This window comes from Crocuta crocuta, unplaced genomic scaffold, assembly GCF_008692635.1.
Source record: "Crocuta crocuta isolate KB4526 unplaced genomic scaffold, BGI_CrCroc_1.0 scaffold95, whole genome shotgun sequence".
NCBI classification, from domain to species: Eukaryota; Metazoa; Chordata; class Mammalia; order Carnivora; family Hyaenidae; genus Crocuta; species Crocuta crocuta.
Genome location: NW_027530971.1, coordinates 8184137 through 8196923, shown reverse-complemented (window position 1 = coordinate 8196923; position 12787 = coordinate 8184137). Strand labels below are relative to the sequence as shown.

Below are 12787 nucleotides of genomic sequence, written 5' to 3'. Positions count from 1 at the left end.
ACGTTAGCTCCCATACATCGGGGACACCCCCTCTACCAGGCGAGGGTGGTAACCATGGCATGGAGCTGGAGGACATGAGACATGTGACTCAGTAGCTCATTTCACTGCAGCCAACAGCCAGCAAACTGACAAGCCATGCTAGCTCATGCAGCTTCAGCCCACCTTCCCACCGACCTCTCCCACAAGAAAGGGTCCAGCAGATGAGCCACGCTGGGCCAGACCAGGAGAACTGCCCAGCTGACCCACAGCTAAATAAGTGATTTCTGGTTAAGGTGCTGTATTTTGGGAATGATTTGTTACACAGCAGAAACTAACTGATACACTCTGGGTACAAATGTGTGCGAGTTCCTCCAGGGAATACATCAAGCTATAGAGCTGCTACATTTGACATGTCTTCAAGTGTACTAGATATTCCCAAGTATTCTCCACCATGGTCGGGCCCATTTACACCCTGCCAGCCCTGTAGACGGGTTCCTCTTGTCCCACAATCTTGTCAATACTTAGTAATGTTGGGTATTTTGATTTTTGCCAACCTGGCAGGTGTGAAATGGTATCGTGTTGTTTTAATATGCAATTCCCTGATCACATATCTTTTCTGAAATTAATTGGTTGAATGAGGTTTCTGTCAGACCTGTACCCTCCATCTTCTTGATGTGGACCCTTAATCGTCCTTCCAAATTTATGAAGAAGTTAGACTTGCATTCCAGAGTGCTCTCTACAGCTTTTTACACCTGCTTCTCCTTTAGGATATAGCTTAGCACTGACTCCCCAAACAGGACTTCCTGATGACCAGCCCCCACGTTGGGTTAGGTGTCTCTCTGTGTCCCATTTGCCTCCCTCTGCCTAAGCAGCCACTACAGTGTCCTGTCATTGTCTAAACCTTTTCTGATCAGGGGACCAAAGAACCAGGACACAGGCCCTTTCTAGGACCTGGCCCATCAGCCTGGTGCTGGGCCCCAGGTGACCTCCTTCCTGAAAAGCTTCCTGAGAAGAAGAGTCAAAAGGACAAATATGAATTCACTTCACTTACCTTGACACCATTTATGTTCACATTTCATTGTTGTCTTTAGGATTTTGGGGTGTTTCTAAGTTCATTATCTGAGGTTGATTAATGATAACAATAATTATAGTAAATACAGAAGTGCCTGGCTGGCTCACTGAGTGGAGCATGTGGTTCCATGATCTCGAGGTTGTGAGTTCGAGCCCCGCATTGGGTGTAGAGATTACTAAAATATAAAATCTTTAAAAAAATAAATACGTTGGGGTGCCTGGGTGACTTGGCTGGTTAAACATCCAACTCTTGCTTTCAGTTTAGGTCATGATCTCACAGTGCATTAGTTCAAGCCCCATGTCGGGCTCTGTGCTATCAGTGCAGAGCCTGCCTGGGATTCTCTCTCCCTCTCTCTCTCTGCCCCTCTCCCACTCATGCACGTGCACGCTCATTCTCTCTCTCTCAAAATACATAAGTAAAATTTTAAAAGTACGTATTAATAAGTGAATTAATATCATATTTTATGGCATTTATTGAGGGCAAACAATGCTCAGCAAATTATACACACTATCTCACTGAATTCTCAAAACAACCACAAGATGGGGAGAGTCAAATAACACAACACTTGAAACACTTCAAGTTTAGATAATTATTATTAACCATGTGTATTAATTTTCCTATTAATTAATAGATGACCACAAATGGGGAACAGGGGCTTAAAAACAACACAAATTTATTCTTGCACAGTTTTGAAGGCCAGAGTTCACGAATGCCCTGGATCACGAGCCCCTAGTTAAAATTCCACGATTTGGAAATATTTATAGCAGTTACTTATATGTATTTGTGTATTTATTATTTTTTAAAAAATTTTAGTGTTTATTTTTGAAAGAGACAGACAGAGTGCGAGTGGGGGTGGCACAGAGAGAGAGGGAGACACAGAATCTGAAGCAGGCTCCAGGCTCTGAGCTGTCAGCACAGAGCCCGATGTAGGGCTCAAACTCACTAACAGCAAGATCAAGACCTGAGCTGATCCACAGATGTTAACCAACTGCGCCACCCAGGTCCCCCAGTTATCTTTATTATTCCGCCCACTATCAACAGTACCTAACACATATGCTCAGTAAGTAGGTGGTGCCGAATAGGTTTGTGTTGAAAATGGACCGGCTATCGCTGAAATTCCTCGGCCAATGACCGTTTCAGCCGTGGTCAGGTCTTCCTGGCCCATCACCTGCAAGGAAAGAGGAATGACCTTGGCTTGATTCTGACAAGCAACAACAACGGGACGGAGCCTTCTCCATGTGACCAGCAGAGGCCCCCACAATTTCCCTGGGCCACCCTGCCCAACCTCCTCACAGTTCAGTAAAAACTCCTCATTTCCCACAACTCCGAGATCAGAACGCTGTAATTCTGAGACGGAACTGCAATCTCCTTGCTACAGTGCCTTTTAATTAGGCATCAAAAGCCCTAGAGATCACACTGCTCCCTTGTAATGGTGTGTTCTGGAAAATTACTGCCGTTGGCTTAAATTAAAGAAAGGTTATTCAGCTGCTTTGTTAGGCATATTTCAGCGGTGTTGGGAGAACGTCAGGACCTGTGTTACTGTTATTGTTGTTTACAGAAAAGGAGTGAGCGCACATCCTTCTGAGAGGTGATTGATGAGCAAACCAGTTCTCACAGAAGAGCTAGAATAAGCGAGGCTGAGAAATCATGCTCGCCATTGGGGCATGAAAATTTTCACCATCCGAGGCGGAGGAACATGTAGCTAACATCAGTTGAGAATATACTATTGTGAGCTGAACTATGTCTCCCCTTCCCTAAATTTATATAGGTGAATCACATTTGGAGATAAAGTCTTTCAAGAGGTAATTAAGTTCAAATGAAATCCTCCGGATGGGCCCCAACCCAATATGACTCTGTCCTTATAAGAAGAGAAAATTTGGGTTGGATGCCTAGGTGGTCAGTCAGTTAAGTGTCTGACTTCAGCTCAGGTCATGATCTCATGGGCCGTGAGTTCAAGCTCCTAATCAGGCTCTGTGCTTACAGCTCAGAGCCTGGAGCCTGCTTCAGATTCTGTGTTTCCCTCTCTCTCTGCCCCTCCCCTGCTCACGCTCTGTCTCTCTTTCTCTCAAAAATGAATACACATTAAAAAAATTAAAAACAATTTATAAAAACAAGAGGAAATTTGGCAGACGTGCGCACAGAGACAGAGGGAAGAATGTGGAGACATGGGGAGAAGGTGTAGCCAAGGAGAGAGGTCTCAGAAGAAGCTAACCCTGCTGACCCCTTGATGTCTGACTTCCAGCTTCCAGACTGTGAGAGAATAAGTTTCTGTGGTTGAAGCCTACTGTTGTGGTCTGTTAGGGTAGCTCTCACAGACCAAAACACATATCAGAGGAGTGCTTGATGTATATAATTGTCTTTGATTCTCACTGCACTTACTTGTTCAAGGTCCTACCCACTGGCAAGTGGGAAGACCAGGATTTGAACCCAGTTCTGCCTACCACACATTACCAAGCTGCATCAAACTGAGATGAGGAGAAAAGGCAGTCACTGGCTTGCAATGAAGTTTGAACGTTCCTTCCAACATAGGTATGCCTGACTGGCTCAGTGTGTGGAGCGTGTGACTCTTGAGCTCGGGATTGTAGGTTGGAGCCCCAGGTTGGGTGTAGAGATCACTTTAAAATAAAAAAAAATAATAAGAGGAAGTTCCTTCCAACACAAGCAGTTTATCGTTTGGTACGCTATGGAGGCTCAGGCATATTTTTAGCAGGCCCTGGTGTCTATCATGGCGCCATTCTCGCTGAGGATTCTTTGTGAAGTGCAAGCACTTACAGAGATCTTTGAAAGCTGTTAGAGAAGGGGTTGGCTGCTCCTTCAGGAAGGATCTGAATCCACACCTTCAAATTGATGGCACTTTGTTGCTTTTAGAATACGGTCAGAGTGCTTACCCACCATTCCATCACTGTCATGGCTGGCCACTGCCCACCTCCTCTCCAGCTACATCTCTGGCCACATGCTTGCTGGATCTAAGCTGTTCTTTGAGAGAGATTGAGAGAGAGAGAGAGAGAGAGAGAGAGAGAATCTGAAGCAGGCTCCTGGCTCTGAGCTGTCAGCACAGAGCCAGATGCAGGGCTCAAACTCACAAACCACAAGATCATGATCTGAGCTGAAGTCAGATGCTTAACGGACTCAGCCACCCAGGAGCCCCCACCCACTTTTTCCCCCTAACTATGATGTAAGACAAGAGTGGTAAGATGTCACTCCCTTGATTAGATGACAAAGATGATTGGATGGCACTCTTAAGATGACCTTACATTGTAGAAGACTCTATCTCAGCAGACTGGAGAGAGAGACTCCCTTGCTGGCTTGGAAGAAGTCAACTGCTGTGCATGGACCACATGACAAAAACTGTGAGTGGCTTCCGGGGTGAGAAAATGGCCCTGCAGCCAGTGAAGAGGTGTGACCTTCAGATATACTGTCACAAGAGATGAATAACTGAATGAGTTTGGAAGTGGATCCTTCCCTAGTCAAGTCTTCAAATGAGAACACAGCCCTGTTGATATCTTGATTGCACTCTTATGAAATACCAAGCAGAGGAACCAGCTAAACCATGCCCAGACTCCTCGCCCATGGTAACTATAACTTAAACAGCACAAATGTGTGCTGTTTAAGCCATCAAGTTTGTAATAATTTGTTACGCAGTAATAGATAACTAAGACACTCTATTATAACACAGAGCCAGTATTACTCTTTATGTGTTATCCCAGCTAGAAGGGAAGCATGAGAACAAGGATGAGAGTTCAGCTCTTTCAGCCCCCACAAAGTGCCTGACACATAGTAGGCATTTGATACATGTTTGTTGATTGAATAAATGAATATGATCCTTTAAGTTTCTACCTGGCTGTAAAAAAATATCACTATAATTTTAAGATGTTGAAACTCCATTTCTTACTACCTTCATAGAAGGTCAATGAAGGTATCAAATTTCCAAGGAATAAAGAAAACAGAGAGCAAGCATTCTTCTGTAACAGTTCTGGATTCTTTGACACAATTTGCCAAGCAGTTGGGCACACTGGGCCCTGTAAATGTAATAACGATGTCTGCCAAGTGTCTTTGAAGATGGTCAAAGTCAAAGGCAAAATCACAAAACCTGCTGAAAAGCAGCTAGGACCATTAGCTGCTATTTGAAACCCGGAGGCAAAGAGATATTACGAGCCTCAAACCAGTCAGAGGAGGAGTCATCAGTCAGCCAGGGAATCAGGGATAGAATTCTAAATCTAAATCTGCCCAGAACCCCAGAAAGCTCTTCCTGCTTCCCCATCGTCTTTGTCTTCCCTGCCCTCCTCTTCCTCTGCCATAGAAACAAAAATATAATTCTTAGTGCTAGAAAGGACTGCAGATCATTGCCTCCAAGCCGCTCATTGTACAGATTGGAAGACTGAGGTCCCAGAGAGGAAGGACTCGGCCAAAAGCATACAGACAGTCCCTGAGAACAGCATTCTTTTTCAGAATCCCCTGAAGACTGAAGTTAAAAATAAAAACAAAACAAAACAAAACAAAAAGCCTCCTTGAGGATCAGCGGGGACATGAGGCAATTAACCAGAAATTTAGCCACCTCATTATTAAAAAAAAAAAAAAAAAAAAGGAAAGTTTTACAGGATCCATACAGATAAGCAAACCAAGAGTTCTTTTCTCAAAGCAATTCTTATAGCAGCCAGAGCTGCTCTGGTCTCAGGCCCTGAGCTACGTGCTTCACATGCATTATTTCCACGAACTTTCCAACCATTACTCTTTTATAGCCCTTTTTATAGCTCTTTATATATATATATAAATAAATAAAGAAACTGAGGCTCAAAGAGGTGACGTGATTCCTCCAAGGTTACATAACTACAAATTATTTCACCAAATCTGTCTGCAGCCCTGATAGCACTTTGCTATGATGCCAAAAAGACGGGGAAGCTGAGACTCCGAGAAGGGGGTGCCAGCCCTGGGAGACTTGCCTGGGACCCGAACGCCAGAGCTTGCCAGCAGCATGTTTGATGCACACAACACAGCAGCTCCTGACAGTCAGCTCCAGGAGGGCAGGAACCAGGGTGGGCTTGCTCCTGTGAATCCCCAGAACGTTTCCTGGCGGAATGGAGGAGTAGCTGAGTAAAGTTTGTGCGATGAATGAAAGGACGGAGTGAATGCATGAATGGATGCCCCAGTTAACCGTGCTGACGTGCACATGGTAAGGATGTGTCCTCCGGGGGCTTTCTCTAATCTGAGCCAAGCTGATGCGTGGAGTGAGCATCCCAGTGTAACCAATATATAATCCTCTGATTAAAGAAGCTCTTCTCTACGTAGCAATCGGATTACAACACAGCATGCCTAATAAGGTCACTTCCACTGCTCTGCCTCTTTCTAGCCGCAAACTGGCTCCCTGCAATTTATTATCACCACCATTATCATTGACTAGTTCCCCCAAAGCTGTGTGAAGAAGTCTGCATCAATCCCATCTGTCTCCATACCAGGTGCAATGAGAGTATGTTGTGGGCAAGTACAGTGGGTGGGTAATGGTATAGACTTCGGGGGAACCACTTCATAGCCCGGACACTGAGTTTTCGTATCTGTAAAGTAGGGGTCATAATAATCTCCCTTTCGCAGGATTGTCATGAGGGTTGAAGAAAGGATGCTTATAATGTGCTTAGCCCTTTCGTCGCAAGCTCTCAGTAAATCTTCCTCTTAGCTACTAGTTCGAGAACCTAGACAGGCATCACTAGCTCCCAGTGGGACTGCGGATAAGATCTTGACCTTCTCTGGCCCTTGATGGTTCTATCTGCAACACAAGGGTGGGAGACGGAGGGACTTAAGGATGCGTTCAACAAATAATTACGGAGTACCTCCTGTGGGTTTGCCCCGAGGCTGAGCACTGGACACAAAGATAAAGGAACCTTGGCCCTGTGCTTGAGAGGCTCCCATGTGCTAAGAACTTTAACCAAGATGGACTCAAGCATTCTGGGGAACACGTGGTACTTGCCAGGCAGGGTGATAAGCACTGCACATACGTGAACTCAGTCAACCATAATGCTGATGACACCACCACTTGACTTGTCCAAGGTCAAGAACACAGGTAGTGAATATCAGAGATGGGTTTGAACCTAGAGATCAATTCTATGCCCTAGCACTCTTCTAGTACAAATATCACATAATCCTTTATGACCATGAGACAGACTCCTTGGGGATTAGACCCAGGCCAAGATAAACACAGGTATCCCCCGCTTTTCAAAAGTTTGCTTTAGGTCACTTTGCTTTCTATGAAAGACCTACGCTCATATCTGTTTTCACTAACCCAGAGAAATTCGAAGAGGATTTTTGCTTTTAGGTAAAAAGGCAAAAAGCAAAACTGGCAGTCAGGGTTTGTGGTGCAGTGAGCTGTTACAAAGGCAGCGCATACCCCCAGCAGTGAAAGTCACCCCGCCAAGCTCTTTTTCCGGAAACTACACTCAGCATCTCAGCATCCAGCCGCCATAGCTCTGAGCTATGTCTGTGAGCATCTGTGCTTTATCTTGACTTATTTTGTGCATCCGTTAGCAAGATGTGTCCTAAGGTATCAGGAAAGCCTAAGAGAGGTTCTTTTTTTTGGGTCTGAGGATGCGCAAAAGTTTTTCCATAATAATGAATGTAATTGCTTCTTCACTTTATGACATTTCCGCTTCCTAAAGATTTCATAGGAACGCTCTACTTTGGGATAGTGAGAGCGGCGTGCTGCAATGCCTCTTTCTTATCTCCTTGCACTTCCATCAATATTGTCTGCATTGTCTACCAGTCATAGATGTGAACATTTCCCTTTTCTCTGCTGATACCATCTCCCTGACATTGCAGGGAAGAGATAGGCTGTGATCCTGGAGCAGAAGAGATCACTCCAGAGCTGGGAGATACTCCCTACGACACCCTGCATTGGATTGCTTTGAGCCTCTGCCTCCTGTGTCCAGGCTGGGATCCCAGTCCTCCGTACCTTCATCCCACTCAATGAAGTCTTCTTTATGAAATAACCCCTCACTCATTCTCCCCTCCATCAAATGTCAACTTACCTTAACTGGGAATCAGTACTATGTGGCTTGTGTTTAACGTCTGATGTTCCCAGCCCAACTTTCAAGAAAATGTGGTCTTCATACCATTCCCATCTGGGACCTTTTAGCATTTGGGTGGCTGTACAGCACAGTGGTTGAGTAAGAACTCTGGAGACAGACTGCCTGGGTTCAAATTCCAACCCTCGCATCAACTACCTCTGTAACCTTGGGGACAGTTACGTCCCTATGTCCCGGTTTCCTCTCTGTTTGACCAGGATGATGATGGTGATGATGGTGGTGGTGGTTGTTCTCTCTCCTTACAGAATAGTTGTAAGGAATAGCGGGTTAACACACAAGTGTTTAAACTAGTGCCTGGCACTCAATAAACATTAACTGTATTTTTCTATATGTCCCATAGGAAACGCATCTTAAATTAAACTAATCTCTATTGCCTTCTACAGATACATTCCAGCGGGTAAGAGGAAAGGGGAGGCATTCCAAATGACTATGCAATAGAAAAAGGCTTTTTAAGATTACCATAAAAAAGAGGAGGAAAGAAGCGACAACTTTATGGTACTCTATGAATTGCTGCATGTTTTCATCTACTGTATGGGACTGAAGCTTCAACTGCCCTTAGGGGATCCAGGAAAGGGTTAGAAACTGTCTTTGACAGATGGAAAGGGAACCCATTTTTTATGGGTCACGCAGCTAAGAAAGGGACATTCTGGACCGGAGTAATGGTTTTCTTCCTCGTATCCAGAGTGCAACTCAGTATGTTCCCTCTTAGTGAAGACAACAGATAAGAAGCAAACAGCTATAAGTCCAGTTCAATACCAAGCCCTTCTGAGCTGAGCAAAATTCACTCTTCCCTCCGTCCTTCAACTGCTCCAGCGTGTTCACGTTTCCAGAAACATCCATAGGAGAAGGGCATTGATTGGCCAGAGTTGAGGAGCAGCAATGAACTGCTGAAAGTGACTGGCGAAGTCAGCAAAGAGAAGGTCAGCATACACGAGAGAATAATAATATTTTCCTTCTGAAGAGGGCAGTGTGCAACCGAGGCCAGGTCTGCTCGAGTCCTCAGGGCTTCCTTCCAGGTCTGGAAGGCTGGAGGCAGTGTAGCCCTCAGAAGCCTAGGCATCTTGGGTTTCCAAGAGCTTATTTCTGAACGACAAACACATCTTCAGACATGAAACAGGATTCTTGCCGTTTGAGCACAGTTACACACTGCCTCTCATCAGAGGGTACACAGTGCAAGCTGATACTGAGTCGGTTATGCAAGATGGATGGGAGAAGCCCCAGCGAGTCCTTTTTTCCATGCGCTTGTACTTGTCTGCCCCCCTCGCAATGGGCCTCTATGAAATTAAACAAGAGCATGGCATCTCAGATGGTCCCTGATGTTTGCAGAAGACCGTATTTCTTTCTCTGCTAAGACGTGTGTGTAATATAGTTTCTACCACCTAAAGCAACATACCTTTTCCCAAACAACCTTGCACAGAAATAAAGTGTTGGGAATGGGGATCTTAGCTCCTAGGGTGCATTTATCAAGCCAATCACAGTAATTATAATTAGAACTACAAACTAAGTGAAAGCTGAACATGAACTACAGTTGCAGAAAACCTGAACTGCATATAATTAAGCCCTGGTTGGTGTCATTTTGAGGTATGCCATTAATATATTTTATTTTGCCAGTGCGGGAGATTGATTTTTTTATCTAAATATCTTGGGCTATTTCCATCAAAGTCGTCATGGCAGTTAAGAAGAGGAAGAACAATACACATTATTAATTGCTAGACCTAGGACTTTGAGACAGGTGTGCAAAGGGAGCTTAGTTGATTATTTAAAACATCCCATCAATTACATTCATTGGGTATTAATTTAACCTAGGTCTGTTTTAGGGAAATGAATGAGAGACTTGAAGATGTGGGGGGAAAATACAGCTTCAGCTCCTAGCCTCAGCTTTGGGCATGCACTAACCTAAGAGTGCCGACCATCCTTCCGTGATTACCCAATGCCCAGGAAAGCAAGTCCATCCTCCTTAGGGGACATTTGCTCAGGTATCACCTCTTTGATAAAGTCCTTCAAATGTCCCCTCCTCTAAACCTGGGCTCTTTCAGCCATCACAACACTTACCATACTGGTTTTTAACCGTATTTATGTGGTCCTTCTTCCCTGCTAAACAGTGACCTCCTCGAGGTCAACAATTTCATCTTTTTAACCCATGTCTCCAGCACCCAGCACATGACCTAGTACAGGGTAGGGGCTTGGAAAACACTGACTAGAGTGATAAAACAAGTAAGTGGCTTAGTAAATGAGTGCTCTTTGTGGGGTCAGCTCAAACCCCTCCGGCAGGTGATATCCAATCTCTGTCTCTCTCCCCCAGACATAAGTTTGCAATTCCACACTGTTTATAGAGAAAATAAAGCTTTCTATAGGAGAATCCTTTAGTACCATCAACTTGCTTGGAAGGGATTTGTGTAGGGGGTGGAGGAGGAGCACTCCTGGGCTCCTTAGAAACCACCTCTGAATAAAAGCACAGGGCTTTTTTATTTACTTAGATCATATTTGGGGATGCGGGATGGGAGAGCAGACCTCTAGGCCACACCTTGGAATCCCTTCCCATTTCCTCTTGGGATGGGAAGGCACAGAATACTTCGCACCCCCTTCATATATATTTAATTTTTTTTTTTAATTTTGAGATACTGGTAGATTAACACGAAGTTGTAAGAGATAATACACAGACATCCCATGCCTACCCCTGGGTTGACAAGATCACAACCAGTACACTAACATTTGATACAATCTACCCACCTTACTCAGATCTCATCAGGTTCGCACGCACCCATTTGTGTAAGCGTTTACGCGAGTTGCGGACACTCCTATTTCTGAAAGCGGGTTTCCAGCCTACCGGAGACCGGGCAGTGGTCCAGTCTGATCTACCCTTGCGCCAGAATTGGCTCCGGGGGGGCTCCGGCAGATACATGCTTGTGTGCATCTCTTGCACCCAGTAGGTGCCCAATGATCATCCACATAAACACTTGAACTTGTATGTCAGCGTGCAAGAGGGGAGCGCAACGTTTTAAGGTAGAAAACCGAGCCTGGAGCGTTCAGTATTTTAGACGCAAAAAGTTGGCAATTTTTCCCCCACAATTGTGAATTAGCTAGGTACCTAGTTGCTCCAAAGCGATTCTGAGGCACACGCTTCGATCGCACAAGAGCCTGGTTGGGAGCCCATCTTATCTCAACTCGTGGCCACAGAAGTGGGGAGGGGGGTTCGCAGGGCCCCTGGAGCTCCTCCCACCCCAACCCCCACCTTCACCCCTTTCTTCCCCTGGGCTGGACTGTTTCACCCCGTCTCCAGGCAACCGCCAGGCGCGATGCGGGACGTCATTNGGGGAGGGGGGAGATAGGGGGAGGGGCAAGGGGGAGGGGCCAAGTCTGGGCAGGCGACGGCGACGGCGTCGGAACTCGCTGGAAGATCGGCCCCCAGCAGCTCAACAGTTCGCAAAGTCCCGGCTCGAGGCCGCGCGGCTCCTTCTGCGCCCGGGCGGCGCAAGAGCGCGGGGGTCCCCGGGCTGCTGCATCCCCGGACATGCCCTGCAGCACCTGCCGGACGCCCGCGCGGCTTCACCGGCTGCGGTTCGGGGGACTCCGGGACTAGAGCGCCCCCACCCCAACTTATGACTTTGGGGTCCCCCAGCCCGAGAGGAACGGGCTGCCCGGCTGGGGGAGCCCCGGGCATGGTGTGACGGGGCGGTCAGCTCTGCTGCGCCCCCCACTCCAGACACCCGTCGTCTCTGTGCCCTCCAGAATGTAGCTGCTCTCCGCGTCCCCCCGGACTCCAGCCGCAGTCTCCGCGACCTCCGGGCTCCGGCGNGACTGCTGTCTGCCAACGTGCGCCAGCTGCACCAGGCGCTGACGGCGCTGCTGAGCGAGGCGGAGCGGGAGCAGTTCACGCACTGCCTGAACGCGTACCACGCGCGCCGCAACGTCTTCGACCTGGTGCGCACCCTGCGCGTGCTGCTGGACAGCCCGGTCAAGCGGCGCCTGCTGCCCATGCTGCGTCTGGTCATCCCGCGCTCCGACCAGCTGCTCTTCGACCAGTACACGGCCGAGGGCCTCTACCTGCCCGCCACCACCCCCTACCGGCAGCCGGCCTGGGGCGGCCCCGACGGCGCGGGGCCCGGGGAGGTGCGCCTGGTGAGCCTGAGGCGCGCCAAGGCCCACGAGGGCTTGGGCTTCAGCATCCGCGGGGGCTCCGAGCATGGCGTGGGCATCTATGTGTCGCTGGTGGAGCCAGGCTCTCTGGCCGAGAAGGAAGGGCTGCGAGTCGGGGACCAGATTCTGCGTGTCAACGACAAATCCCTTGCCCGGGTGACCCACGCTGAGGCTGTCAAGGTAAGGCTGTTGTGTGTGCCTTTAGGCAAATCACCTAATCTTCTCGGGCCCCGTTTTTCTTTAAAAAAATGTTTATTTAAAACAGGAACATCTAGGTTTGTTTGCTTGTTTGTTTTTGTGTTTAAGCAAATAGATACCAGGCAGTGGGGATAACAGACACGGACCCTGCCTTCGTGGGGGTATAAAGGCTAGTAGTGTGTAAGAGACAGATCTTATCAAATACTCGGGCAAATGTGTGATTGCAAAGTGTGGAAAGGGATATAGGAAGCCTTATGAGCTTTAAAAAAGGGTAAGGTCTCCTCTTGGCACACAGCCAGTGATCAGCGGGAGGCCCCCACATTCCTGTTGC

At 47.2% G+C, this 12787-nt stretch overlaps 1 protein-coding gene across 1 annotated transcript in view; it reads left to right on the top strand.

Annotated features, from left to right (window-relative positions):
• Positions 1-12013: 12013 nt before the first annotated feature.
• WHRN (whirlin) overlaps positions 12014-12787 on the top strand; it is an 89781-nt gene continuing 89007 nt past the window's right edge. The window contains exon 1 of the mRNA XM_077769917.1: positions 12014-12438. Within this exon, the coding sequence (XP_077626043.1) occupies positions 12097-12438 (342 nt within the window). The 5' untranslated portion in view covers positions 12014-12096. The remainder of the gene's footprint in view (positions 12439-12787) is intronic.